Source organism: Pezoporus occidentalis, unplaced genomic scaffold, assembly GCF_034315485.1.
Source record: "Pezoporus occidentalis ecotype Australia unplaced genomic scaffold, CSIRO_AGI_Poc_V1 ctg109, whole genome shotgun sequence".
NCBI lineage: Eukaryota > Metazoa > Chordata > Aves > Psittaciformes > Psittacidae > Pezoporus > Pezoporus occidentalis.
Genome location: NW_026912875.1, coordinates 1,730,334 through 1,758,112, shown reverse-complemented (window position 1 = coordinate 1,758,112; position 27,779 = coordinate 1,730,334). Strand labels below are relative to the sequence as shown.

Sequence of the window (27,779 nt, the reverse complement as noted above, 5' to 3'; positions counted from 1 at the left end):
TGATCAGTAATAAGAGTAAGCTAAAATTATAGCCTGACAGTGCTTAGGAGGGGACTTGGAGGATGTGTGTAATATATTTCCCTCCTTCAAAAACTTGTTGGACTAGCAGTCTGACTACAGGAAAATCACTGTAATTTAGCTTTTGTTGGCAGTATTGGCAGTGGAATCTAGGGCATAAATACATTGCTTTGTATATATCTTGGACCAGATCTAACATGGGAGTAAGTGAATATGGGAGAGTTTGCACTGCTGTCACTTCTTTTCTTGAGCAGGAACAGCTCGGGTTTGGCCATGCAGGAAAGCATTACCTTTATTTCCTCTCAGATATCCTACTGAATGGAGACAAGCTACATGTTATCCAGTCTTAACACAGGGACACTCTGGCCAGCAGCAGGGCTGCACAAGCTGCCATGGAGAAAGCACATGGGGACATTCATGGTTCAAGGTTTCAGGACTGTTCAAGGCTCCAGTTCCCGTCTGGAACAAAAGCAGCAAGCACTGCTCTCCAGACTATCCTCATGCCACACATCTGGTACAAACATTCCCGTTTCCTTCAACCCAGTCCCTGGAAACATTTGATGCAGCTCATGACCTTTGCTTTGCAGTGTGTCTGGGGCAGAATTTGTTTCTTATGGTAGGTGGAGACTACAAACAAGGAGTACCGTGGGTCTTGGTTTTAAATAGTTAAGGCAGCCAAGGTTTATACTGGATGCATCTGGTTCCGGCTCCTTGAACTGAGGAAGCACTCATGGTGACAGGTTTTGACAAATAAATTAGCATAAGCAGACTCAGGTCAGCCCCAAGTGTGTCACTGCCCGCTTTAGTAGCCCCTTTGCCCCACTTGTGAGAAGCCAAGGAATCACTGTAACCCAAAGTGCCATCTGTTTGAGTCTGTGCCAGTGAGCACCTGTTAATAGGGCTTTGCTGAGGTCTTTGACATCCAAACATAGATAAGCTGCTCTTGCAGGTTAGGAGATTTGAAACTGCTGGGCTGAAGACCAGCACATTATAACCCAAGCTCTTTACCTTTCCTTTGGTTAATAGTTACTTGAACTATTTGGCAGGGATCCAGTGAGGTCTGCTAGGCCTGAGATGGGGCAAGGAGTTACATGAAGAGACCCAGTTTCTAATTAATCCAGGGCCTTTGTAACTCCGTAAGTGGCTTGCCAGAGTCACACCAGTGCAGGGTCACCCTTGTCTTCTGAATGAAAGATGGGGCAGATGAGGCTTCAACACCGAACTTCAGTACAGATAATTTGCATTTTGATATCATCCATTGAAAATGTATTTATCTGTGTGATTACATCTTGAGGGGCAGAAACCAGAGCAGAGGTAACTGCTCTGATGTTTCATGTTTGATGTTTCTCTCTTGGGCTGCAGTTCAGCATTGCCCTGTGCTCTCTGCTGAGGCTGTTCTTTGCATAAAGTAGAACTTCGCATGGAGCTGTTCTTGGTGTCACTTGTGTTTAGAGGAGATGAGAATGAAGGAAGACTCATAACCAAAATGTAGAGTAATGTTTTCTTCTTTCTGCATTTCTGATATGGATATGGATATGGGAAATTGCTTTGCTGCACCAGTCTGGAAGTGTTAGTACAGCTTTGACTGATGTTGCAGGAGATGGTCCTTGCTTGCTGCAGATGTGCTTTGGCTTTACTAAGACACAAGATTGTTTTTGATGTGCTCTGGTTTCATGGCAAGTATCTTTCAAAGGTAATCTGTACTCTGTGCTGCTGAAGGACGTCGCATGTGAAAACATGATGACCTGGTAACTCTAATACATGACAGAGCTTTTTGGTCTAGTAGCATCATGGCGAATACCTCTTTTCAGCAACTGGGACAGTGTTTGCTAGCAAAAGGCCTGATCAACATGATGCTTGTATGGTCAACTGATCAAAGCCATGATTAGAAGTGCAGTGCTGGCACTGGAGTCCTCTCTTGCTGGCTGCGTCTGAAACCGTGATCATCTGCAATAAATGGCAATTCAATGCAGACCCTTGGTATACCTGCTCGTTGCTTTAACAACTCATCCTTACGGGGGATTTCAGGCCCCTCAAATTTTACTTGCTGAAAGAGAACTCATTTTTAAAGACCCAGGCTAATAACAAGCCTCACACAGGAAGCTTATTTCATTGATTAAGGCAGGCTCTGTAAATACAGTGTGTTTATTAATATGGTCTAAGTTGAGATAAAAGATCTAAGAAACGGACCTCAGATTGCCCGAGTCATGTGTGGTATATGTTTAATGAATTTTCACTTAATCATCCATTAATATGCATGATTAAAATAAACATGGCAATTGAACAGCACAGCACTAAATACTGTTCTGAAAGAAAACCACATTGGGTAAACTAAACCAACTGCATTTTTTACTAATCTACACAAGGCATTTCATTTAAAAGGAGAATTTATAGTATTTGAAATATCCTACCACATACTGAAACCTTTAGTGTAACTGCCACTTTCTGACTATCACATATTGAAATACTTGTGGCGCATAGTGAAATTTATGTTACATAGTGTAAAATATATAGTGAAACCGAACTGGTGTATAACGAGACACACATGTGCCTGAAATGACTTATCAGTTCCATTATTTTCTAACTAACTTTATTTTCATGATCAAGTTTTTCTGGGTCAGGAGAAGACAATGAACGGTGACGACCAGGACTTGATATTTAAATGGAAAATGTAGACCCGAACTTGCACAAAAACCCCCTCGAGTGATCCTTTGTCCTTTTCTCAGATAAATTCTAAATGCAAAGTCTGCTAATGGCTACAACATGTCCCTCTTCCGCTGCCAAAGCTTCATTATAAACATCAACATCACCCCAGCCAGGGAAATACCACCAGCCACAAGTGGAGAGGCCAAGTGCCCGATTCTCAGCAGCTTTCACCAGTCTGGGGCTGCCGCATGATGAGGTTGGGGGGGGGGGGGGGTGTCCTTGCAGGAGCACCTAAGCAGGGGTTGGGTCTTTCAGACGCACTCAGGTGTCACGCGAGGGGCCAGCCGGGCATCTCAGACCTGACCTGACCTCCTTCGTTCGCCAGCGCTCCAGCCCTGCTGTGAAGGCCTGCGCTGGAAGGGCAGCTGCGGTGGTGCCTGACCTGCAAAGCTTCCCTCTGCTGCCGAGGTGTGGTTTTGCTTACTTAAGCCGTGTCCTGACTGCGTAGCCAAGCATCCCTGCGGGCAGGGCGGCCAGGCTGGCCGCTGGGTGTGCCGGTGGAGGAGGGCTGCGGCAGCCGGTCCGGCAGCTGCGGGCCTCCCGGCGACCTGGGGCGCTCCTCTGCGGGGCTCTCGTTTGCAATTGGCGCTTGCTCTCCAACCTCAGCGGCGGTTTGGGCTGGTGATGCCACCTCTCGGGGCGGCTGGCTTCGGGGGCGGGGTCATCCCTGTCCTGGTGGACCGCAGTCTTGCAGGTCCCACCCGGCACAGGGCTGCAGGGCTTCTCCTGCCCGGGGCTTCCCAGCAGCCTTGGACCACAAAGGCAGACCTGTCTTTGAGAACTGGCCAAAACCGAAACCGAGATCTCGATGCTGCTCAAGCAAAAGGGGGGCAAATAAACCACAAATCTCACATCTCTGTGACCAGTCCTACTCCCACCTCCATGAAAGGACTTTGGTTTATAGGTGATCCTGGCTTTGCACTAATGTCAGTATGACATACCGCTCAGAAAGCGGTAACGGCAATGAAGCTCCCCCTTTGTGATCTCCCTCAGTAGCCCTAAAGTCAAGGTGTGCTTGTCCCATCCTAGCCGTTGGACTAAACCAAAACAATCTAGGCCATACTGAAATTGAAAGACCTTCCTACTTCATGGCTGTTGTGCAATTGATGCTCATCAAGGATGGTTGGAGGCACAGGACAAAACACACCCAGCGTTTGAGGGTAAGGTATATTAACCTTTCCACTTGGAATGCCTAATTGCTCAAATATTGTGAACATTGTTCAAACTGCCAGATAGGCTAGGGAACAGGCAGAACTGGCGGGACAGCTCTATATAAGGGGTATGACAAATTTATTGGGTAAATTGTATGGGAGTGCTTAACCCTTTTCTCTGTTCTGTTTTTTGTAAGGACAACTGCCAAGTAGAGTTGATCATGACTAATTCATGTGAGGAAATAGCACAGAGAAGTTAAACAGCAACAACCAGTTTGATTTCACTTGTTACCAAAAAGGCCTAACTTAAGTTTCAAAAGTAGAAGAAAGGTAAATTTGCCATTTGCTGTCTATGTTTTAAAAGCTGCCAGAGAGCTTGAAGAGGGGTGTGCTTTGCATGATGTTTTTAAAGCAGGGGGAGGAGACAAACACAGTTTAATTGCCATGTGCACCAGGACAAAAGGTCTCCAAAGTATCAAATTTGTCTTTTGTTTTTTGTTCTTCCCCATTCCTGGCTTTTCAAAACCATTCTAGAGTGTTATGATAGTTATCCTTGAAGCAGGGCAGAGCACATACAGGCTCCTACCTGTGTCAATGCCAAAACTGACCAAGGTGATACAGAAACAATAAATGAGAAATTGCCTTGAGGGAGAAGGAGAAATAAGCAGGAGACATATCTTGAGTACCTGAGTATCAATGCTAACTAACAGCATATTAGGCATGAATATTCACAGGTGGTACAATCACCTACTACCCCATTTTTGACCTGTCATCTCCCCTGAATCAAAGGGCGCGACAACCGTGACAATGAGGGAATGAGGTACTCCTTATTTAGGCAACAAATAGAGGATTATCTCTTCACAGGGAAACAGAAACCTTTCATAGTGCTAGGAGGAAAATTCATACAGTAATGCCAGAATAATAGATTTTTAATCCTAGATTGTTTCCTTGTATGATACAAACTGCTCAGTGTCATCCACCCCTTTGAACCGCTCTGTGACTTCATTGAGAGAGACCATTTCCTTTTGGAAGATGCTCGGTCCAGGCTGAAACATTTCCCGATTCCTTCATCTCTGTGGCTAGATTGTTCTTTAACTAAAACAGAATAGAGCAATACCACTGCATCTTCCCAAAGATACAGAATTACTATTCCTCTGAGCTAACCTCAGTAAGCCAAGCACATGGCTGAGCTTTCATGAGATCAGGTTTAAACACAGTTCTTTTCATTTAAAATAATTGATTTAAATGCCCGCTACATGGGCTGTAGATGAAGACCGTCCAAAATCAGGCTGCCAAGGTGTGCCTGCCCTCTGCTGAGCTAGGTGGGTCCCTGTGAGGAGGCTGAAGGCAAATGGCTCTTCCATACATCAGCAGCTCAGCAATTTTCTCCACATCTATGAGAAAGCTGGCTGTGAGCACTTGCCAGTAGAAGGGACACTGCTAGTGTGAGCCCACTGGTAGATTTTCTTCTCTGGCTGCCTGTATCCAGCCATGGAGATGTCAGTGTGCTAAGAGCACACTGTTGTGCTAAGAGCACCACCTCCACATCACTGCATTTTCAGCTCCAGGGAGAAGTATTAGCAAAGCAAGATGAGTCAAAATAAGGAAAACCCTAAGAAAGGGAGTAATTTGGCAATATTAACCCAGCAGAACACTGAAGGTGACCTTTGCCAAGGTAACAGCAGTATTCTGAGGAGCCACAAAGCATTGTGGGTGTTATAGTTTGTCAAGTCATGGGTGAAATTTCATGCCTCAGAGTAAAGTCAGAGATGAGAAACTCTGGGTCTTTCAACGTGGGAGAGCTGAATCTGTCAAAATAGTTTCACTTTGCGTCTACACACTGTGAAAAGATGTTCTTCCTTCTCTTTTTTTTTTCTCTTCATGTTTCACCTCACCCTTGCCCTTGGTTGTGTTGTGCCCTTGCTTAGGAGGCACCAGGTTTTCCAAAGAAAAGGAGGCATCTCACTGCTTCCCTTCACCAGGAAATCTCCCTCTGGAAAGACTGAAGAAGCCAGTAGCCACCTTCCCCCATGGCCAGCGTGCTGGTAGGGTTAGCAGCACCGGCAGGGAGCCAGGAGTTCCAGGGATGCTCATAGAGAAGGCAAGAGGATGGAGCTGGGCACAGGGTAGAGGAGAATGAGAAAGGTAACAGGGGTGGAGAGAAAGAGCGTGGGGCTCACCACTCACCCATGCTAGAGTACATAACATGTAATGTACCGCAGTGCCGCAGCCAGCAACGCTGGTAGCCTGATCCATGAAAAACACCAATCCTGCTGCGTTGTACTTTGCATACTGCAGGCCAGCTGTGGAGTGGGACAAATCTCCACGGTGAGTGTAGTTTCCAAAACCCAGGAGCCTGCCCGGGCAGCCTGTGAGAACAGTACCGAGGTGGCGAGCTTGGGCACCCGGAGCTTGAGAAAAGCCAGAATTAGCAAGGCTGAGTCAGGCCACTATGGACATGTGTAACATTGTGGTCTTTACAGGATGCACATTAGCTTTGCCCGTGGCCTTTGGCATTGGGAACCAAAAGAGGCTCTATTCTGTAAACCCTACACCTTGTTGGTGGTCTCTGTTGAAAGGAGTGGTGGGGTAGATGGAGGGGCCATCTTGGACAGGGAGCTGGGTGCTACAGCAGGGTAACACATTTTTCATCTTTTCTCATCCAAGGAGGTGTGCATAGCAGGGAGCAAGTCACTTAACCCTAATGTTCACAGGCTGTGAAACAGTGCCCTCTGTTTTGAGGTACTCGGTTTGAAGGCATTGGGGATTCCCGGTTAGGATGAGCTATGCTACAGTCGATAAACTGGGATAAACTGCCCTGGAAAGCCTGGGCACCCAAAGAGAATATTTGTGTTTTGTTTCTTTTTCTGTAGTGCATGGAGATACCACCTCCCTCTCCCACGTGGATGTTGAGTGGCACAAATGAAGCCTTCAACCATCCTCCTGATGGGCCAACTGAAAGCACTGGGGAGCAGCCAGCCCCAGCTGCAGAGCAGGGCCGGATCACAAAGGCCAGACTGATGGAGATGAGTGAAGGAGGGCATCCCTGCCCTGTCCCATTTAGGATGAGCATCTCCCACCTTCTGGAATGAGCAAGGTAGAAGTCGTGGGAAAACCTGTGTGTGATCCTGGGAGAAAGGTCTGCTCCTGAAGATTAATTGTAGACAAGCTTAATTAATTATAGCGTTTCATAACTTTTTGGTGCTTGACAATGCAACCTTGCTTGCGTTGAGCTAATGCAGGGAGAGAGGTGTGCATATGCATGCAAGAGAAAGTAGCATCAGTGTTTTGATTAGAACAAGGTTTCTGTCATACACAGATGCATGTCCAACCTGATGCCTGTTTGTTTTCAAGTGATGTGAAGTGAAGGCCCATTCAGTTTCAGCGCACTTCTTGGGGCCCGGGCTTTTAATAGCGTGTAATATTTCTGGCAATAGATGAGAGCTAATATACTGTGTTTAAATCTGGGATGAGCTGTTGACCAGCTGGGGTCTATGTGCAGAGCTATCGAATGCTTTTCTTTGGATCATGTCAGTTCCAGCCTGCAACCCACATGTGAGTCAGAGGCAGGACTGAGGACGGGCAGAAATAATCCATTTCATCTCACGGAGCCACGACTGCTCTGCAGAGCATTTGGTGCCATTGTCCTCTAACCATTAAACACCTCGGAAAGTTCTGGGTGAGCTGGCTCCTTTTTCAGTGTTGCTTATTGGTCAGTGGTGGTAGGCTTCTGCCCTTCTGTCTGCACCGGAGAGGTAAATTAGTTAAGCAGAGGCATGAATTATTTGCATGCAGCTGAGGTGGTGAATGTGTTATCTTAACAGCAGAAAAGGAAATGGTTCTCTATAGATTATTAGTTACTGAAAAAGCAAAGGCACGTCTTTTGTTGCCACCTTGCCACTGGTCTGACTGTTGAGTAGATACAGATCAATATCCCCCCTTCCTCCTCGCCCCCCTCACTCTTCACGTTTTCACTTAGGATGAGGTGAAGAGGTTTCACTTTAATTTATGTCATTCTTGTATTGCCAAATGCATGCCAGAGCAACCGAACTGGGTGTGATCTGACTCTCTGTTGTGTGCTCTCACATACAATCCCCTTGTGGGAAAATGCTGAGAGAAAATGGAAATTTAAGCGCTGCACCTAGCCACCGCGGTTTTGGGGGTTTTTAATAGTGCTTCATTTGTAAGCTCCTTGGGGCAGAGAGAGTTTTTGTTGCCTTCAGGGTAGTTGTAGCCCATAAGTGAGGATTTCTAAATATTACAGCATTGCAGATGATAGTACTGTAAGCAACTTGTTCTCCCTATGAACAGCAAACACACACGCTGTTAGTGACTGCAGGATCTCAAAACAAGGTACAAATATTAGTCTTACGCCTCAACTTGCACAAGCCTCGCGCCTATTCTACAAATGAGTCGGGCATTGTATGGGAAGGTCAACTGACTTGTTCCACACCTTGCTGCCAGTTAGTGGAGGTACCAATGCCAGGACCCAGCCATCTTGGCTCCTGGGTCCCTGCCCTCGCTGCAAAACTGAGCTCTGGCCTGGAGGTACTGAATTTTCTAGATTGAAAAAAAGAAGCCTTTGAATCTCCATTCCTAGATGAGGTTAAACTCGGGCACATTCCCCTGTGTAGATGCACATCGCTGTGTTTAGATCTAAGCAGTTACACTGAAATTAATTGAAAAAAAAACCCAAACAACAAAAGCCATTAGGAATAGCATCAATAGGAATTCCCAGGCTTGAATACCCCAAATCTGAGGGAAATTATAATCTGTACCTGAACTCTGTGGCTGCGTCCATCCCTAAATATATTTTTTGAGTCAGACTCAGATGGGGTTGAGGTGTTCCCTCGTGGTTAACGGGTGCAGAGGGAGTTGGCAGGCAGGAGGCCAGCAGCAAAGGACTGAAATTTAGGATGTTCATGTCTGATAAGTCTCTTAGGGAGTCCTGCAGGGGTGTATGCTGCTTCAGGAGAATGGGCTTGATGGTCAGGAGGGCCCTTGTTTTCTGGCCTCTTTAATTTGGACGAGTAGCTGAGATTTTGAAGGAAATTGGGTTTCTTCTGTACTCCAGTATAGTCTCTACCCCCGTCACTCCACAGCCTGTTTCTCTGTGGGGTGCTTGCTAGCAGAATAAGGGTAATCCTACCCTAGACAGCAGAATAGCCTGTGCCACGTTGCCCCTGCCCCAGGGGAGCCTGAAACACTTGCACCTGCAGCCACTGTTCCACCTCATCACCTGGGCTGCTTTTTGAGCTCAAGCAAGACAAGTGACTGTGCAGCAAATACCACAGTCATTCCTGAATGTTGTATCTGGGTGGGCATTCAAAACCTCATCCAGATCTGAGGGAGGGAGGAAATCTGCAGATCGCTCTTAGCTGCTATGTAGGTCATACTTCACTTGAGGAACACTTGGGTATTCTACAAACAAGGCTCCCAGTGAAGTGTGGCACACAAGGAGGGTGAGAGGAGTCCGGGCTTCCCTGTGGAACTGTGCTGAGATCCTCCTAAGGGGCTTCAGATCTGGAGGGGGGGGGGGGTATTTTTTGCAGGTTTTGGCAGCAACTGCTGAGGCTGCTGTGGGGTCTCTCTGCAGGGAACAGGCTTTTCTCAAGGGTGATGGAACACTGAGGCTGCTGCATGGGGCTGGACGCCACACAGGACCCCCCCAGGTGGAAGGTGTAGGGATGGAGGATGTGGGGCACTTCTCAGTCACTGTCCACAGGGTGGGCAGCATGAACATAGGTGTGCAGTGTAAAAGATGAGAGGTTTTAGCAAGCAGGTGTAGAGACATCAATGCTGTTTTAGAAATCAGCTGCATGAAGGCCCCTTCTAACCCAAACTATTCTATGATTCTATTACTGATGAGACCATGAGTCTTTGGAGCCAAACCAGAGCTGCTTCCCAAGGGCCATGGAAGTACCTGCCCTGCCCTTCCCTTGCTGCCATCTCTAATCATGGGCACAATTTTGGTCAGTGGCTCGTGGCCAGGCTTTCTCAGGGCCAACCCAAGGAGGAATGGGGACAGGCAAGTGCCTCCTGCACTGCCCAGTTTGCAGCAGCCAGGTTGAGCCCCCGGTGCTGGGGCATTATTGCAAGGGGCCAGAGGAGGTAGTGCAGGGGTTAGGACAGTGAGGTCCCAGCCAGGGGCCTGTCAGGGCACTGCTGAGGTTGCAGTTCTTGAGGTGACTTATTGCCCTGCTGATCGGGGCATGAGGGTTTTGGCAAACTGGGATGCTCTGGTGAGAAAAAGGCCTCTGCTCAACACCTCACTCACCTTTCTGTGCTTAAAGGGTATTTCCCCAGTTTGCAGTGTCAGAGGGCTGGGCACACCATGAAGCTGTTGGATTCTGTGTTGATAAGGCGAGTGCAAACTGTCCCCACAGCTCTTGAGAGCGGAATCAAACTGAAACTTACCACTCGGAGTAGAAAGTGCATGACACCCACAGCCACAGACCTGCACAAATTGCTGCAATATAGGTTAGAAAAGGAGCCCTGTTCTGCACCTGCTGGTCTCATCACACACACACACATAGACACACAACCTTCTCTGCATGACTGAGACCAGCGAGTGCTCCCTCCTGCACACCCAGCTAACTTGTCACAGCTCATTAAGCAGGCAGATTTTCACTTTTCACGTGTCCTTGCTCCCCTTCGCACCTGGCTGCAGTTTCTGCCATGTTTTCAACCTTTGTTTTCTTCGCGACCAGCTGTCGGTAAAGTGAGACCTCCTGGGGACACCACCCAGCCCCGCTCACTGGGGACACCGTGCCTGCCTGGCCAGAAGAAACCCAACCCTAAAGAGTTTCTGCACGGGGCTCTGAGGCTGACAAGAAGAGCAGAGCATGCACAGCATAGAGTAAGGGTGGGGGAAAGTAAATAACTTCCTGTGGTTTGCAGAGGAACAGAGGGCAGAAAGTCCTGACATAGGGAAGCTGGAAACCAAGACTATAGTATCGAAGAAAACCCGTATAGACTGCTCCCTGCCACACTCACCTCTTCCTGCCCAAAAGCTACTCTCTGCTTTGCTCATTTAAATTAGGATTTACTGTGTAGAACACAACTGGTATAAGGCAGGAATGTTGGGGTCTCCCTAATCCTAGGCCCAGTATCACATTGTCATGGCAGAGTCCTCAGCATGAGCAAACCAGGAAAAACGTGCTCAGCCTTTGATTTCACTGTGCATGGTTTCAATATCACAGCTTCTCTTCCCAGCGCAGTGCAGCCACTTTGGGCAGGAATGCTGTAAGGAATCTCACTCAGTCCTTGGATAAGGAAATGATCAAGGACTTGCCTATTCACAATTAATGGAAAAAAAGGAGCTGAAAGCCTTTATTAATCATTGCACAATAAGGAAGTCGCACTGGTTTGGCTCCCTTCAATAGGGCTATTTGGTCACACCTACCTAAGTGGTTTGGCATCCCAACCATCTCCCCACAAAGGAGGGAAGGGCCACTGGCCTGTGTGCCACCAGGATGCCTGGCCACCAGCTCTGAGTGCCCGTCTTCCTTTCCCTGAGAGACAGGCATCTCTTTTTAGAGATGTTCAAGATGCTATGAGTGTTCAAGGCAGGGCTGGAGGGGGCTTTGAGCAGCCTGCTGTAGTGGAAGGCGTCCCTGTTGGAAGCAGATGATCTTTAAGGTCCCTTCCAACCCAAACCTTTTCTGATTCTGTGATCTCTGCCCCACACACACAGCAGCACTGCCCGTCCCCGTGATCTGGGCATGGGTTCCTGCCCCAAGCCATGGCATTGAAAGGGAGCAGAAGTTTATGCATGCCCTGTGCCAGAGATTACCCCCTGCCAGCTGTGGGGGTCCTTGCTGGGAAGGGTATATATGCCTCCCCAGGGTAGATGCCACCTTCCCAGTGACCTCAGCTCCTTGCCCTGCTCCTGGAACCTGGCTTACCTTCCACAGCAGCCGGTCTGTTCAACTCCCAGCTCCAGACAGCAGTTTGTGGCGAGATGTGGTGGCTGGCAGGTACCTCTGAAGTGCCAAGAGACAGATGTTCAGGCACTGGCTTTGGCTGGTGCACGGGGCCACATTGCCCTGCCCTTGGAGACGGTGCTGGGGAGAACTTTATAGTGAGTGGTAGGACATAGACTCATAGAATGGTTTGGGTTGGAAGGGACCTTAAGGATCATCCAGTTCCAACCACATCAGTGCAGGATGAGACAACACTTCAGGAGCCCTTCCTTTTCTCAGGTGTCTTTCCTAGGTGACCTTTTGCAGAGATGAATGGCCTGAGCCAGCAGAGCCTGTGCTGCCTGCAGGTGGAAAGCATCATCTAATCATCCCTGCACCGGGTTTTCCTGCACAGGCTGCCATCCAACTTGTGTCAAGCTGCAAGCTATCACAGTGGAGGCAAGGAGGCTTGGTTTTGAAGCAAAAGGTGATGTCTGCTTGCATGTGCCTCTAAGCAATTGACATCTGACCCCTCTAGCATGGGACAAAAATGCAACCTTGCATCTGCAGCAGGCACTGAGGCAGCAGTGGCTTGGTGAGGATTAGAAGCTTCTCACCACTTCGGCCACCACTGTGAACTGCTAGGAAATCTTCCCCAGCCTCTTTTATAAATGAGCAAAAGCGAAGTCATGCATCTTGAGCCTTCTGCCACTGACTCAGTTAGTGCAAATGTGGCCTTAGTGGGTGTGCAAATGTGCTACCTGCCTGCACTTCCACGTGCTGCTTGTGAGAACGGGAATGGCAGATGCTGGCTGCAGGTTGGCCCTTCATCAGCATCCGATGAGAAATTGAACACCTGTGCTTTTGGGAAGTGTTGTGTCTTTGGCAAAAAGCCATGTTTCTGTGCTCTTCAGGTAGGACTGGGTAATGCTGAAGTCACCAAAATGCCCACCTGTGCCTACACATCCCAGGTCAGGCAGCTGCCCTTTCCCTGCCAGTGTACTCCGGCCAGTCACAGAGGACGAGGGAGACCTCACTCTCGCTGCAGGGCAGCTCCCTGATGCTGGTGGTGAGTTTTGCTTAGGCCACCATGACAGCTTGTGTTTTGCAGATACCTGCCCCATTACAGGCACATTCTTCGGCTGCACCACATCCACTCAGACCTGGCTCATGCAGTAATTAGCCAAGTGTTTCCTGGCTGCCTTTAATTACAGCCACAACTATTTCCCTCGCTTTAACGTAATGCCTCTGAACGACAGCAAAGGTTTCGGGCTGCATCCCGTGCAGTCCCAGCACGTTGGCACACAGCCGTGCACTGGCAGCCACTGATTTGAACCCGAAGGGCTCATACCCCCTCAGTGAGTCACGTTTTTCATTTTTGACCTCGAGGCAGTAATTGCCGCACTGGGAATTAGCGGTGTCTCCCCCAGCACTCAGCTGAGAGGCACTGTGCTTTATAAACCAGCCAGAAGGGAGGGATCACATGATCACAGAATCATTCCAGGGTGGAAGGGACCTCTGGGATCATCCAGTCCAAGGTGAAACCTCCTGTGTTTTAGTCTATGGCCATTGCTCCTTGTCCTGTCACTGGGCATCACTGAAAAAAGTCTGGCACTATGTTCCTGGCACCCACCTTTGGGATATTTACATGCATTATTGAGATCCCCTCTCAGCCTTCTCTTCTCTAGACTAAGTAGGCCCAGCTCTTGCAATCTCTCCTCATAAGAGAGATGCTCCAGACTCCTGATCATCCCTGTGGCCTTCCACTGGACCCCCTCCAAGAGCAACTTGTCTTGTACGAAGGAGCCCAGCACTGGACATGGTACTCCAGAGTCCTCAGAGGCCTCACCAGAGTCCAGCAGACAGGGAGGATCACCTCCCTCTACCACCTGCTGGCCACACTCCTGATGCACCCGAGGGATCATCCTTAGATCTGTGTTTGAGTCTATCACAGCTGTATTTCACCCTGTTCAGTGGCAAAACAGCTCAGCTGGCAAAGCCCCAGAAAGAAAATGCATGTTGCCTTCCTGGCCACATCATGCTTGGTCCCCACCATTTTCACACTGGTGGCAGCAAGGTACACATCGAGCCCATCTGCTGGGGGTGCACGGCCTTGCAGGGCTGCACTTCATGGCGGCATCCAAAAGGAGAAGCTTTCCTGCCCTGCACCTTGCTGAGGCTGTTAGGGTTAGCTGACCTGGTGGTGCTGTTGCCACGGCTGAAACCTGCTGTATTTCTGGTTGCAGCACATGCCCTCAGTGGCTTCCAGCGGCTGGGGGCTGCCAGAAACCCAGGCAGCAGCTGCCGGGCTCGGCCTTGCAAGGCTGTGATCTATAACGTGCATTGTCTTTTTATGTAATGTGTTTTATTAAACATCTTCTAAAGCTTACAAGTGTCCCCAGGACATAACTCTCCAGCACAACGCAATGCTCTGCCAAGAAATGAAGCATGATTTATGGTGGTAACGGTTATCCTCTGCTTTTCTTAAAAAACATTATTACAGCAATAGCTCTGTCGAGTACAGGACTGTAACATGCTGCATTTGGCACGTTTATGACAACAGTGCTCTGGTTTTCTTAACTCCACAGCTCGGTGCTGGCAGTATGTCAAATTCTTGAGACAGATGTTTAAATGAATTTCTTAAGAGGACAGTGAAATACTTCTAAAACATCATACGGCGCTGAGTGTCTCAATATGAGCAGCAACATTATTTCTTTAGCGTGCAGGTAGGGCAGGGCAGCACATGGCCTCTCTGGTTTCAATCTCACAGTAAATAATGGAAGTAGCAAATGTTGAATTAGCTTTCTGGGCATCCCAGCCTGCTGTAACTTTCTGGTCAAGGTGGGGGAATGAACGGGTGCTTGATCTGCTGGATATCATTCACATTCGCATATCCTTTGTGAGCAGTGAAAACAGATCCCCATTTGTTTTGAATGCAGTTCCCACCATGTTGATACAGGACTAAGTGGTCTCACGCTGACATTGTGACTGTGTCATTGTGGTCCCAGTGGTTAGGGTTTCAGACCAGAAATGACAATCATTTGGGAAAATGTAAATGAGAACCCTGCTTGCATCTCTGCGAGGCACAGAGCAGTCGAGAATTTCCATCAAAACACTGAAAATTCTTGGGGTTTAAAAAATTAATCATCCCATTTTGGTTTTTTAGGTACTGGCTAAGGCGAGGAGAGTGCTGTAGTTAACAAAGCCAGGGTGCTCAGCTCTGGCACAGCTGCTCGCAGCTTTCCAGCACGGAAAACCAGGAACCCACAAAGGCAGAAGTCGGCATTGTCGGAGACATCATCGCCCTCGGCACAGAGTGTGTTTGCGGCTGGGAGGGGAGGGCGCCCCACAACGAGGCTCCGCAGGCATGCTCTCGGATTGAAGACAAGGGAAGCATTGGTAAAGCAATGAACACTTATATTTAATTTACATTTGACAATTTGCACATAAATAATGATGTAAACCAATACGTAAACATAGGATAGTTTGTTGTCCTAGCAAAGTAAAAAGCTGTTAACTTTGGTCAGAGTCTTTCTTAAGAGAGACAAAAAAAAACCAAACCCCAAAACACTGTTGATTGTTGCTACATTCACATGTAAAACGTCTAAGGGAAGGGGGAAACAGTAAAGAGAAGTAACAATTCTTAAAGCTGACGCATATAAATTCTTGTAAAATTTGTATCAAATACAAGAAAGCACTACAGGCAAATAATAGGAAAAGTGTGTGTCCAGTGACAGAGTAGTGATACTTTGGTTTATCCTACAAGTAAGTACTATATTTATGAACTATTGCTACATTTAAAAGATGTCAGCCTCACAATTTGCAGGAGTGGAAATGTAATGAACTGTAGGTAGTCCTTCAAAAGCTGTGTGGAGAGACTTGTATTTTGGGATTGTCTGGTTTTAAACTGAAGGCATTAAAAGGAAGTTTGCTGATAAAAACCAGCGAGTCCTGGATTGCTGCAGTGGGCTACTTTAACATTCGTAAGAATATAACCCGGCAAAAAGGTACAGATAGCAGGAGGTGTGCAATAATGCTACTTACAGTTATGCAAGTTAACTGGGCAACTTGTTCATGGCAGGGTAAAACAAGATGAGGGGTTCATCCCACTGGAATTCCATCCTGCCCTGCACCACACACAGGTCCTATTTGGCTTCTGTTCAGGTTCTTTTAGCTACGTTTTCTGGCTCTGTTTGGTCAGTGACCGCCCACCTCCTTCCCTGCTGTACATGCTGCTGGGAGAGCAGGGGAGTGATGGGGGACCCCTGTCCTGCAAACAGGGTCGTTCCTGCTGTGACACCATGTGTGGGTGACACTGCTCGGGTAAGGTGTTTGCAAGCTGGGGCTGCACCCGGAGTAAACGCCTTAATACAACCTTCTCCTGGGTTTGAGGTCATTGGTAATATGCAAAACCGGATAACATCTGATTTTCACGCTTAGATGAAAAATAGGTTTTATTACATGGTTTGGCTCACAACTTAAGTGGTATAAATATATATACATATACATATATAGTATAGTGGTATAAATATATCTATAAATATACATGTATCTTTGCTACACCTCAAACGTCATCTTTGGGCTTAGCAAAACAAAAAGATAAAAGGACGCGTATTCTATCTTTCCCTGTGCACGTTTTGGTTTCTTCTCTAAAGTAGCAAAGCATTTAGATAAAACAGCATTGTCTGCACCACTGGACACAAGCACTGAGGTAATTGTTGTTCAACAACTTTGCAATGCCCTTTTCTTCTTTAATTAAATTAATCACAAAATGTACAAATACTGAGAAAAATCTGAATCATACATGAAGGAAGGAGAAAAATGTATGTGCCAGGAAAGGACTTTGTTCCCCACTTCTACCCAGACAAAGTGGGAGAGGAAAATACAAGTAAAACTGAACCCCTTCTTTCCCAGGGAATCTGACCATTTTTTTTATTTTTTTTTTTTATCCCTGGAAGGCTCTGGCCAAATGAAAAACAAAAATAAAAGGAAAGAGAAGAAACAAGTCTGACAAACCCCTCCTTTTAGGCAGATTAAGAATATTTGTCTGTTTGCTTTTAAACTGCTTTTGGAAGAGTGTAGGTGGGATTGTTGGAAGAGCCACTTGAAGCTCATGCATTCCTTTGGTCATCAAGTTACACAATGTAAATGTGGGGCTAAATGACGACACAACAATGTGGCGCTAAAGCTGTGTCCTAAAAACCTGTGGGATCACTGTCCATGGCAGGTGGGTGTTTGCTGTGCCACATCTGCTCCCCACACAGCTGCAGGGAGAAGAACCTCTCTCCTATCCTCAGAGAGCCAGGGGCAGCACTTTCGTCCCTGCTTGCTCCTACTCTGGGTTGGTTCTTTTTTTGTTTCCCATTCCAATTCCCAGCAGGGTGATTTGCACATAAAAGTAGACAGTGTTTTTTTCAAACCAACAGATCTAGGATTCTGCATGTCTAATGTCCAACTTTGGCAACAGGAAAAACCACATTTGTTTAAAAGACATCGGTACATAAAACACATTTACGGAAACCCCAATCTTAGGTTCTTGAAACAGATGTGCAGGAAAAAAAAAAAGTATCTACAAAGAATGGCCATAAAACAAAAATTAAAAACATTTAAAGTAAAAATTACAATGAATTTTCCAGTCATTGTAAACATTTTCCTAATTATTGCTTTTAGAACGATTAATTGCATAATAAATTATGAAGTACTATTATTGAAAAAATAATTACGGATAGATGATTGTCTCTTAATAACTGGCGAGGCAATGCACAGTCCTTTGCCCCTTCTTATGCCCTGAGAAAACAGTAACTTTGGAGTTCCTTGTTTCAGTGGGAGAGAGTAGAGAAACTACTGTAAGCCAAGATTGCTTTGCAGCATTGAAACTATGTACAAGCAACTGCTACAGGCACCCTGACTTGCCAAGTCATAAATTAAAAAAAGAAATCACTTTGCCGAAAAGTCTTAAGGGTCCATTGGTTCAACTGTTTCTTGCTTGACCTTTACAGGTAACAGAGGTAGTGGGTGACCGTGAGGCAACTTCATAATTGACATATCTGACGACTCGTAAAGGTTGCATCCTGAGGAGATAAGTCCATTTCCCAGGTTCCTCTGTAGAGAGACTTTCAGATTCGCTCCTTCCATTTCCCGCCTGAGCATGGTCAGTATATCCTTTTCCACGATCGATGTTAAGTCGATACTGTCCTCCACTTCTTCCAACTTGTCGGCATTGTCACTGATGTCAAACTTCTCTATCTCCTCGTTGATTCGATTCAGCTCCTCCATGGACAGGCCAGAGGCAGGGGCGACAGGGCAGTTGCCCTTCAGGTGGACCTGGAGGCTGCAGAGGTGAATGTAGCTCTTGTGGCAGTGGATGCATTTATGGGGACGTTCCCGGGTGTGAAGACGCTTGTGCAGCTTCAGGTGCACAAACTGGGTGAATTTGGCTGGGCAGAGCTTGCACTGGTAAGGCTTCTCTCCAGAGTGGAGCCGCAGGTGGGTTTTGAGATTGCTGGTGCTGCTGAACCGCTTGTGACAAACCTAATGTGGGGGGTTGGCAGAGAAACAGTGAATGAATGGGAGGGGATTTTATGGTTTAAACCACAGACACCTAGGAGGAGACGGCAGGATGAAGCAGAAGCTTTTTATATATTTTATATATTTTCATGCTTTCTCACAAAGGGGAAAAAAATCCCCACCTTTTGTATTTAAGTATTGCTGAGCAGCATTTTGAGCATGGCCGATGGCAAAACTGTATCAGGCAGATGTTGCTCTAGCAGGCTAAGGGCAACCCTGCCGTCTCCCAGGTGCTGCTGCACCAGGGCTGGAAGTGGCTGTGATACAGACTCCATCCTTGAGCAGCCAAGGGTTGGTCACAGAGCCCTCCCTGCATGCTGCCCAGCCGTCCCTTTGGGAACATTATCTCTGCGGTGTTACGTACCTGACACTCGTGGGGTTTTTCTCCTGTGTGTACCAGATAGTGCTTCTGGAGGTGAGCCAGCTGTGTGAAGCCTTTATTGCAAGTCTGGCATTTAAATGGTCTCTCTCCGCTGTGCACTCGGAGGTGCACCTAGGGAGAAACAAAGCAATTAGCAGTTTGCAGTCTTCAGTACTGTAACAAAAGTATTTTCAGGTGTTTCCCTCAGTTAGCAGAAGACTCCCATTGCCAAAACACAATGTTATCTAGTTAATTAGGTGGTGTGGGTATTAAAACACTGTCTTTACAGCCATGGTTTCTTGCTAGCGGTACCATATTAAGCCCAGACTGATACACAGCCTAACAAGCATGGGAGGTCCATCCCTGCTTTTGCTAGATATCCTACAGGGATAAATCAGAGCCTTCCAAGAAGGCTTGTGTTTCATCTTCCGCTGCCTACCTTCAGATTGGAGAGCTGGCCAAAGGTCTTCGAGCAAACGTTGCATTCGTACTTGATCTTTCCGTTCTGCTTCTTCAGTGGGTATGGGAGGGTTTTGTAACCGGTCACATTCCTCTTACTTTTAATGAGATTCATGGCTTCTTCACCACCGGTGGCAGCCAACACCACTGAGGTAGGTTTAGGTTGCATTATGTGTTCTGAACTGGCTGCTGTACCAGCTGTGGGTGACCCGCTGGTAGGGCTGCATGGCTTGTCCTTCATGCTGGCAGCGGCGCCCGTGACAGAGAAGGCACTGTTAGGTGCTGGTATGAGGAAGTCTCTCGAATGATCAGGCTGCAGCAATCGACGGCCTCCTTCACTGGGCAATGAACTGGGGAGTGTGGTGGGGTTCAGCATATGGTGGGAAAGGCTACCTCCACTGAGCAGGTTGCCATAGAGAGGGTACATCCTTGGGAAGAGATTGAAATTGTTGATGCCATTGATATTGTTCAAAGCGCTCAGGTTACTACAGCTCATATTGAATGGAGGTATCAGGAATTTGGGGTACTGGGGGTTATAGGATGGTAGAAAGGCAGGTGGGAGGTGGCCAGGGGGTGCATATCCAGGATAAGACCCCAATCCTTCCGAGCCATATGATCCATTCAAGTAAGAGTATGGCTCTCTGTGCTCTTGGGAAGTGGGTGCCAGGGGCGAAACCGTGACCCCTGGACTGCTGTGAGGGCTTGAACTTTTTAAGCTTTGGTCTGGGCTGCTCCTCCCAGAAGGACTCGGTGTAGTGGATGTCTGGATGGGTGAGTGAGTAATGTAGCTGGGTCTGTCCATCCCGTATGCTAAGGAAGCTTTCAGATAGTCTTCTGGAACATGAGGTCGGATTGGGTAGACAACTCGAGGGAAGAAACACCTCTCTGGGCTATAGTTCTTACGCAAATCATCCAAGTCTTTTTCTGGGGTAACTGGTGAAATGTTGGTCTGGAAGAAATCTTTTCCTTTTGGAGGACTGGATTCCATTTTCAGGATTTCTTTCACACTGTGCTCCTTCTTTGGGATGCTTTTCTGATAGAGCTCGTCTTTATCAGCACTGTGCTGCTTTGGATTAACGTTGGTTTGTGCTGAAATATAAAGATGAGATAATAATTATTTAGATATGCCACTGTTGTTATCTCTTTTCAAAACAGAATCTAACTCCCACAGGTTTTGTGGGGAGGAAGAGCCACTCTCAGAGATGAGGAACCATTTCACTCACAAAAAAACCTGATTTCTGTGTGAAGAAATGCCTGCTGGTAGTAAGTGCTGATAAACAGCATTGTTAATTTAAGGGATACCAGCCAGTACATACAGATCTGGATGATGATTCATTTGCAGAATGCTAGTCTCCACTTTACAAACTGATTTCACCTTTCTTTCCCCTTAAATTTGACTAATTGAACGTCCGTTTAGGCAGTATTTCTAATAAATGTGGTAACAAGCATTTGTTCACAATACAGGTTCAACAGAAGGACTTTGCAGAACATAAGCTCCTAGAAATGTTCCTCAGTAAAATAACAAGGCATGACAAATCGGCTTTTGCCAAACCACAGCAGTCACTTCACCAGCCAGTTCAATTACTTACAGTACCGAAAAAACCATGGCTGGCTGGGATGAAAGCTGCCTTCAAAGAGAAGGTATTCTCCATCAGTAAACAGATCATTACTCATTAAATATACTGCTTAGGAATATCTACAACAAAGCAGACTATTTACTGCAGATTTCTGTGGCATTCGGTCTATGCAAAGCTCCTCTGCTTACAGCTGCACTTTATAAAAAAAACTGCTGAAGCAAAGCAAAAGGAAGCAAGAGCAGTTGGCTCCAGCTTAAGCTGAAATGTACTTTAAAGAAAAAAAAATAAAAAGGAAAAAGAAATATTTATTTAGAAGGAAATAGAAGCTAGCATCCATTTGGCTCAGTTCAGCACATACACTGTTTATTTGTATTCAAAGGCTCGACCTTGTTATCTGGACATAATATAATCTGAAGAGTGTACTGAAAGATGTCTTCAATAGAAAAAGAAGTATGCTTTTATCTCATCTCCCACAGTTAATAGTTATATAATCACAAAATGATGTCTTGTAAGATATTTTATTACAGGGCAAAAACTACAAGAAGGTTTCATATTCATGCTTAGTTATGTGCAAAGTTTTCCATCAGGAGGTACAAGTCAATGCCGCTAAGTATGCAACTTGAAAGTATCACAGCCCTGCAGCCAAGTTTCTGCTTCTGTGCCTGACTGATCTTACTTCACTAACTGAGGTGAGAAACTCTTATTTCTGATCTTTGGAGGACCAGCTGAACCCAGTGAGGAAGATGGGAACAGGCAATGACCACACCACTTTCAACACTGATTCTTTGCTTGACTATTCACTACCCTGATGGAATCTATCATTTGGCAACATTACCCTATAAGGCAAAGAAATGGCCATTTATAAAATGTACCCAAAAAAACCCAGCTGCTTTCAAAGCATGCTCCTTCTCACAGCAACCCATTTGTACAGTAGCATCCTTCTTGAAATGCTGCTAGACTAGCATCAAGAAAATTTAGTTTTGACATGTGGGCAGTTTGTGTATTTCCAAGTTGCAATGAAATGCTACTGAACATGGTTATGTTCAATAATATATTTAGGATAAAACATAGGGTGTGTTGCAATGCAAGCACATACGCATGTAAGTGTGCAGAGAGCTTCCCAATGTCTTCTTTTGATGTTAAAGCTTAATGCAAGGCTGTTTCAGAAATAAATGAATAGTATGTTGTGTTGAATGGCATTAAAAATCATCTCCTTTCTTCGATAGTTTTCTCTGTACTTGTGGACTGGTAACTCATTTTCTGAACGTCTACCCGGATTTTTGGGTGTAACATAGACAATATGTTACACTCACTAGATTCAAGAAGCTCCACAAGGGCACTTTGCATATTATCTATATCTTCTTATCAGCAAACATCCCCGGTGATGCTATCAGCACTGGGAAGTATGGAGACAGGGAAGTACTGAAAGATGGGTGGGGGCGGGAAGTAGGACTTGTGAAGCCTCGCAGAAGAGAAAATAAATAAATACCATGTTATCAGGACCGTATCAGTTTCTCAGTGGGGTCTGTCAAGCAGGAAGTTCAAATTGACACTTTTCTCTCTTAAAGAAAAAAGCTCCAGGGGGAGGGGAAGAGGAGGAAGTGCTGGCGCTGCTGGAAAAGTGATAGAGAAACCAGGACTGCTCCAGCGGGAGGAACGCTCCTGCTGTCACCAGGTTAAACCTCAGGGTGGGGATGTACGTGCCTTACACGCCGGAGCAAGCCCGTGAGTGACAGAAAGGAAGCTGAGAATGTAACTTTGTGCAACAGGCCCATGTCCCCACATGACAGACTAAAGGTAATTGCTCTTTCCTTCCCTTCAAAGTGTTCCCAGTAAAGCCTTCCCTCCTACTAATTTCCATGTGCAGAGAGCACTTGCAACGTTTAAAGATTATTTTTCAAGTCTAACTGTGATTGCTTTCTTCAGTTCGCTATCTTTGGTCTGTAATTGCTCCTTGGCTTTTTCCCCTATTACCTGAGCACAATGAACCCTTGAAAACACCAGAGATATCAAAACATAAACAAGTGTGTCAGCACTGTGTAAAATAAGAGAAGGTAATGTTGAGGGCCAAGGAGAGGTTCTTATGTTTTATACTGAACATGGATTTAAACCAGGGCTGAGACTGATTGAGAGGTTTACAACCTTTCTCATTGCTCTTAAAGGAGCCATATACTTCAAAGTTAAAGAGATGTATTTCTTATAAATGGATTTTTGTTTTAAAACTTGTGATTTCAGATTTCAGTTCTTACCCATCACGTCTTCCTCTCGCTCTTGAAATGCATTTCTCCCTCCCACCCCCAAACACATATATACACACTAAATATAGGCACATACTCTTCCAAGATCTGTCTTTTTTCTGTGGCTGGCAGGACACACAGAAAAGAGGTTCATGACAAAACAAGAACAGTGCAGCTGCATTTCTAAGTTACTGATCTGAGGAGAGAGAGAGGAAAAAAGAAAGAAAAAATCCAGATGTGCCTCTTTAAGGAGCCTGATCCACTTCTAATCAAGGTCAACAGATTATTTGCTCAGACCTGAGATTAGTGAGCGTGCGCAAGAGGCAAAGGAACAAAACTCATGTTACTTTTAAGTATTAGTAAGACTTGAGTGGAGGGGCTGCCTGGAGTCACTCCAATGTGGGTGTTCCAGCTACACCCTGCTGCATAGCTGTAGGCTTTGCTCTCATTTCTTGTGCTCTGAGCTGTAGCCTGAGAGAGACTTCAGAAAAACAATAATGTTTTCTTCTAAAACCCCGAAAAACGGTTGTAGGCAGGCAGTAATCTCAATAGTAATTTCAGGAGTGAGACGGTACCGAACACTTTGGAAGGTGGAGATTAATTATGCCGATTCACATTTTCGGTCTAAATTAAGCACCAATTTTACTAGTAGAAAGAGAACCTCGAAGTTGTGAAGCAGGCAAAACAAAAAGTGTTCCCACTCAAAATGAGAACAGAGACTAACATTCAGAAGCATATAATCTGATCATCTGTTTTCTGAATGTGTCCAAGGCAGGGTAACATGCCTTTGAAAACATTCTGCCCTGAGAAGGTCTTTGAATAATCTTTTGAATAATAATAAGCCTTCGAATAATCCTCAGTATTAAGCCAAATTCAGCTCCCAAATTCTGGGTTTGTGAAGACAACTTTTCATATCATTTCAAAAAAATTTTCCTGAGCCCTTTTGAAGATTCCAGGAGGCACTTTTTTAAGCAAGTGCAGGTATTTCCTCTCAACCCAAACAGAAAGGCTTCAAAACCTGAAAGTGAAACTGCCCATAAACAAAAGGGAAAGCAAGTGGCAGAGTTTAGCTAACGGCCAGCGTGTCAGGGCCAGCAGGAAAAAGAAAAGAATAAATCACATTTAAAAACAAGCATTGAAAAGTTCATCTGCACAGAATCCAAAAGGTTTTAAATAATTTTAGATTAAATTTAACCTTTAAATTCAACCTTGTTAAACCTGTTAGTGAAACAGAAAGATTGCCAAATGTTTCGCAAATATGCAAACTGCATTCCCCCAACTCAAACTCTTTTCCTGAAGCTTGACCAGAAGATGTCACCTGCCCATACTTGACTGAGGAGACAAACACGACATGAGCAGCAGGAAATTGCATCATGTGATTGCAACAGGTGAACATTATTATCAAATAGTCACCACCTGAGTCAACGTGTTTGGAGGGATTTATTTATTTATTTTAAACTGTTACCCTCTCCACCTTCCATCCCAAAATAATCCTCCTACGATGAGGTAAGAATGAAATGCTGAACTATGTGGGACTTGCAAAGCAAATTTCCTCGGTCTGTTTGCTAGCCCAAAAATATCACAGACTAAAATACAATCTGAGGGCCCAGATGAATGAGGTTAAGCAGCACATTTAACAAACTAATTACCAAAATCTGATTTCTTGGCCAGCAGAATACAGGAATCTTGTGCCATCGCACTTAAAACCATTTACTGGACAAGGGCACCATCTGAGGGTGACATCTCAAATCTTGATAAACAACTGTCATCATAGAAAGCATCAGTGGCCTCAAAACACGCAGGAAGGGGATGGAAATTATTTAAAACAAGACCGAGTCTCCACTGCTGGGATAATGCGGAGTCTTGCCTCTACCACTATTGTGCAACTCCTTGCATGCACTTCAACATCCACTCCAAGTTACGTAGCTCCACTCAGATCTAATCATGGCTGTGAAGGTAGGTGTGTGCTTCAGCGTCTGAAGGACTGGGTCAAAGGCCCCACTTCAAGAAAACAGAGGACAGGCTTAAACCCATAACTAAGTACATGCCTAATTGCTGTCTTGAATCTGGATGCTTTCCTTCTACAGCACAAATGAACTAACGCTGGAGAAGTTTCCTTTAATTTGAAAGTTTGCTGGTACAGAGGCAAGTAGATGTTATGTGTGGATGTGTAAATATACTTATGCTCTAAAGTGGTAGTTCTCTCATTTTTGAGGCCACTAATTACAGGAAATAAAGCCAGAGAAATTCTCTGATACATTCTTCCCTGGAGGCCCATCCCGCTCAGGTGCTTAAAGAGGAGCTGAGGTGCTGAACTCCAAGACCGTGATCCCCAACCCCCTGAGGCACCTAAAGCAGCTACCTATATTTTAAGTTGGCAAGACTGGAAGCTCTCCGTAGGTGTGTGTGTCCCAGGTGGTCTCTCCTGTGCTGGGCTGGGCAACCAGCCAAGGCACAGCGCTTCTGAAGCCTCCCGCGGGCACCGGCGTGCTCTGCACACCCTAGACACAGTGAAGGGAGGGAAGGCGCGGCCATGGGATGGCAGTGCTGCTACCCCATGTGTCCCGGCAGGAGGAAGCCCTCGCTTCAGCCTGTGGTGGGACCCCCCTGTGACTTTCTTTCCCTCAGAGGGTGCCAAAGAGAGCAGCCAGGGGCTGGGAGAGGCGGTAGTGCTTGCCTGCTCCTCTGAGGGAAGCCACGCCATGTTAAACACAGAATTGTTAATGACCCATTTGACTGGAGAGGGCTTTCCTGACTTTCTAGCAGGCGGAGGAGGTGAGCAGCAGGAGGCCCCCCCCAAGCAAGACTGTGTTAAGATAATCTGATGGGGCAAAGCCCCATTTCTGCAGCAGGGGCAGGATGTCAGTGATTCTGCGCTTTATTCATAGATGAATGCAGTGTGAGGGCATCTTGGCCAGGCTTACAAGAGAAAGAGAGGCTGGAGAGGCAGCAGGATGATCACTAATTTTAGGTTTAAATAGAAGAAGTAGCCTGAGAGGAAGGGGAAGAAGAAAACTGAACAGTGCTGACATTCACTTTAAACTCATCTAGTTCCAGTACTAATGCTGGAAAAGCCATCCCTGCCTTCCACTGTTGCTGCAGGGCCTTCAGCAAATAAGCATCTTTGTGAGACCTCTGGACTTTTTTCTGTACTTTTCAAGAAAAGTACTTTAGAAAACCTCATTCCTTAAGGTTCCTGTAGGGTTTCTGGCCCAGCTGCAGGCTTTAAGCCTGAATGCGTTTGTGACAAAGATAAAGGGGAAAGATGTAGAAAGTGATAACTTTTTCTCATTTCTCTGAACTGCTGTTTTCTTTTGGTGGAGGGGGGTTAACCTAAAATTTCTAAGTGGTTTAAACAGAATTATCTTCTAAAAGAAGAAGGAATATTTCCATCTCAGCATCTGGAAAGACTGCTCTTTTGAATGTTAAAGCTGAGCTCCACAACTGTTGCTCAAGATCCTGTCTCTAGACCCATGCATAGAACCTGCTTTTACTACAATGGATCATTCTGCTCATGTTCAGACACCCCTAGTTTTGAGCTGAGTAAAAGTAACCATGGAACTAGTTGACACTTTACAAATACATTCCTCACTACTTCTGCAAGGCAACCTGAGATGCCAGCAGATGCAGGAAACAAGAGGCTGCATTTGTGTTTCCTCCTAGCTAGTGGCCAAATGTGTCTGGCTGGATCTTTGCAAACTCCTCATCCACAGAAATCCTTAATGCTGTTGTGTCATCCCACCTGCAAGTCCCAGTGAAAAGCCAACAGTTCATCAGATCAGAAAATAAAACCACCCAGCGAGTTGACACATGTGCAAAGATGACAGAATTAGTGAGATATTTGTTGAACAGGGAATATAGCAGCACAGGACATCCTCTCCCTCGCTTTCCTCTGCCACTAAGAGAAAGCACATTTTCTTCTGTAATTTGCAGGGAAAGACCAAAAACTGGTGAAAGGATGACAGCCATGGAGAACATATGTACTCTTGATTAACGTGAATGTGTGACATCATTTTCATGATGCGGGGTTATATTTTAACTCTAATGTTCCCCAAAGTAACACTGCTATTTTATAACCCATTATTTGTTGCCAAAAATCAGCAAATAGTTCTTTTTACAAAAAAAAAAAAAAAAAAAAAAAGAAAAGAAACCAAAAAACCTGCTAGCAACCTTTCCTTCAAATCTCAGTGTAGGTGCTGGCCAAAGGACAAAAGAATGCTCTTCTCTATCTCAGCACAGCTAGCAGGAGGGGATGCAGCCTAAGAGTCGAGTGAGAAGTCAGCAAAAACCATTCCCTCTCTTCAAGGGGCTCTGGGTGAGGTGCTAGGCAGTGATTAAGCTGGAAGTGACTGAGTAAAGTGCTGAGGCTGGAAATGGTCAGAAACCACAGCAGAACAGAGAGATAAACTCCTGGAAATACCTTGTCTCCTTGCTACCAGTGCTATTACTTTTGAACAGAAAATGAAAGCTGTGATACCCAGCCAAGAAATGGGGACGAGCTTACAAAACAAGTAAGCAGAGGAGAAGACCATAGGAGCTTTGCTCCTGTAAGATAAGCATAAACGCAAGGCTCAGGGAGCATTATGCAGTAAACGTATTTTGTCAGACACCTAGACAGAGCCATGGCACATGACCATTTCCTTGTCCAGTGAGGGCGGCCCTTTGAGAGCATGACTGGACAGGCTTTAGTATATGCTATCAAAGCAGACTTTTGCTCAACAGTACAAGATCTGGACCTGGAAGGCCTGAGAGTGAACCAACATCTATAATTCTGAAGGCAGAGGACAGTTGTCAGTCCA

General features: G+C 46.0%; 1 protein-coding gene and 1 long non-coding RNA gene across 6 annotated transcripts in view; one reads left to right on the top strand and one right to left on the bottom strand.

Moving 5' to 3' along the window:
- The window catches only part of LOC134166728 (uncharacterized), a 34,023-nt gene extending 12,043 nt beyond the window's left edge, over nt 1-21,980 (top strand). The window contains exons 3-7 of the long non-coding RNA XR_009965969.1: nt 6,758-6,972; nt 14,946-15,178; nt 17,779-17,930; nt 18,047-18,265; nt 20,631-21,980. This is a non-coding gene — a long non-coding RNA (uncharacterized LOC134166728). The remainder of the gene's footprint in view (nt 1-6,757; nt 6,973-14,945; nt 15,179-17,778; nt 17,931-18,046; nt 18,266-20,630) is intronic.
- The window catches only part of PRDM1 (PR/SET domain 1), a 103,945-nt gene continuing 93,127 nt past the window's right edge, over nt 16,962-27,779 (bottom strand). For all 5 annotated transcript variants that reach the window (XM_062624665.1, XM_062624643.1, XM_062624634.1 and 2 more), the window contains 3 exons: nt 19,147-20,255; nt 18,711-18,839; nt 16,962-18,310 (listed from right to left, as the gene is read on the bottom strand). In XM_062624665.1, the coding sequence (XP_062480649.1) occupies nt 17,735-18,310; nt 18,711-18,839; nt 19,147-20,255 (1,814 nt within the window). In that variant the 3' untranslated portion in view covers nt 16,962-17,734. The remainder of the gene's footprint in view (nt 18,311-18,710; nt 18,840-19,146; nt 20,256-27,779) is intronic.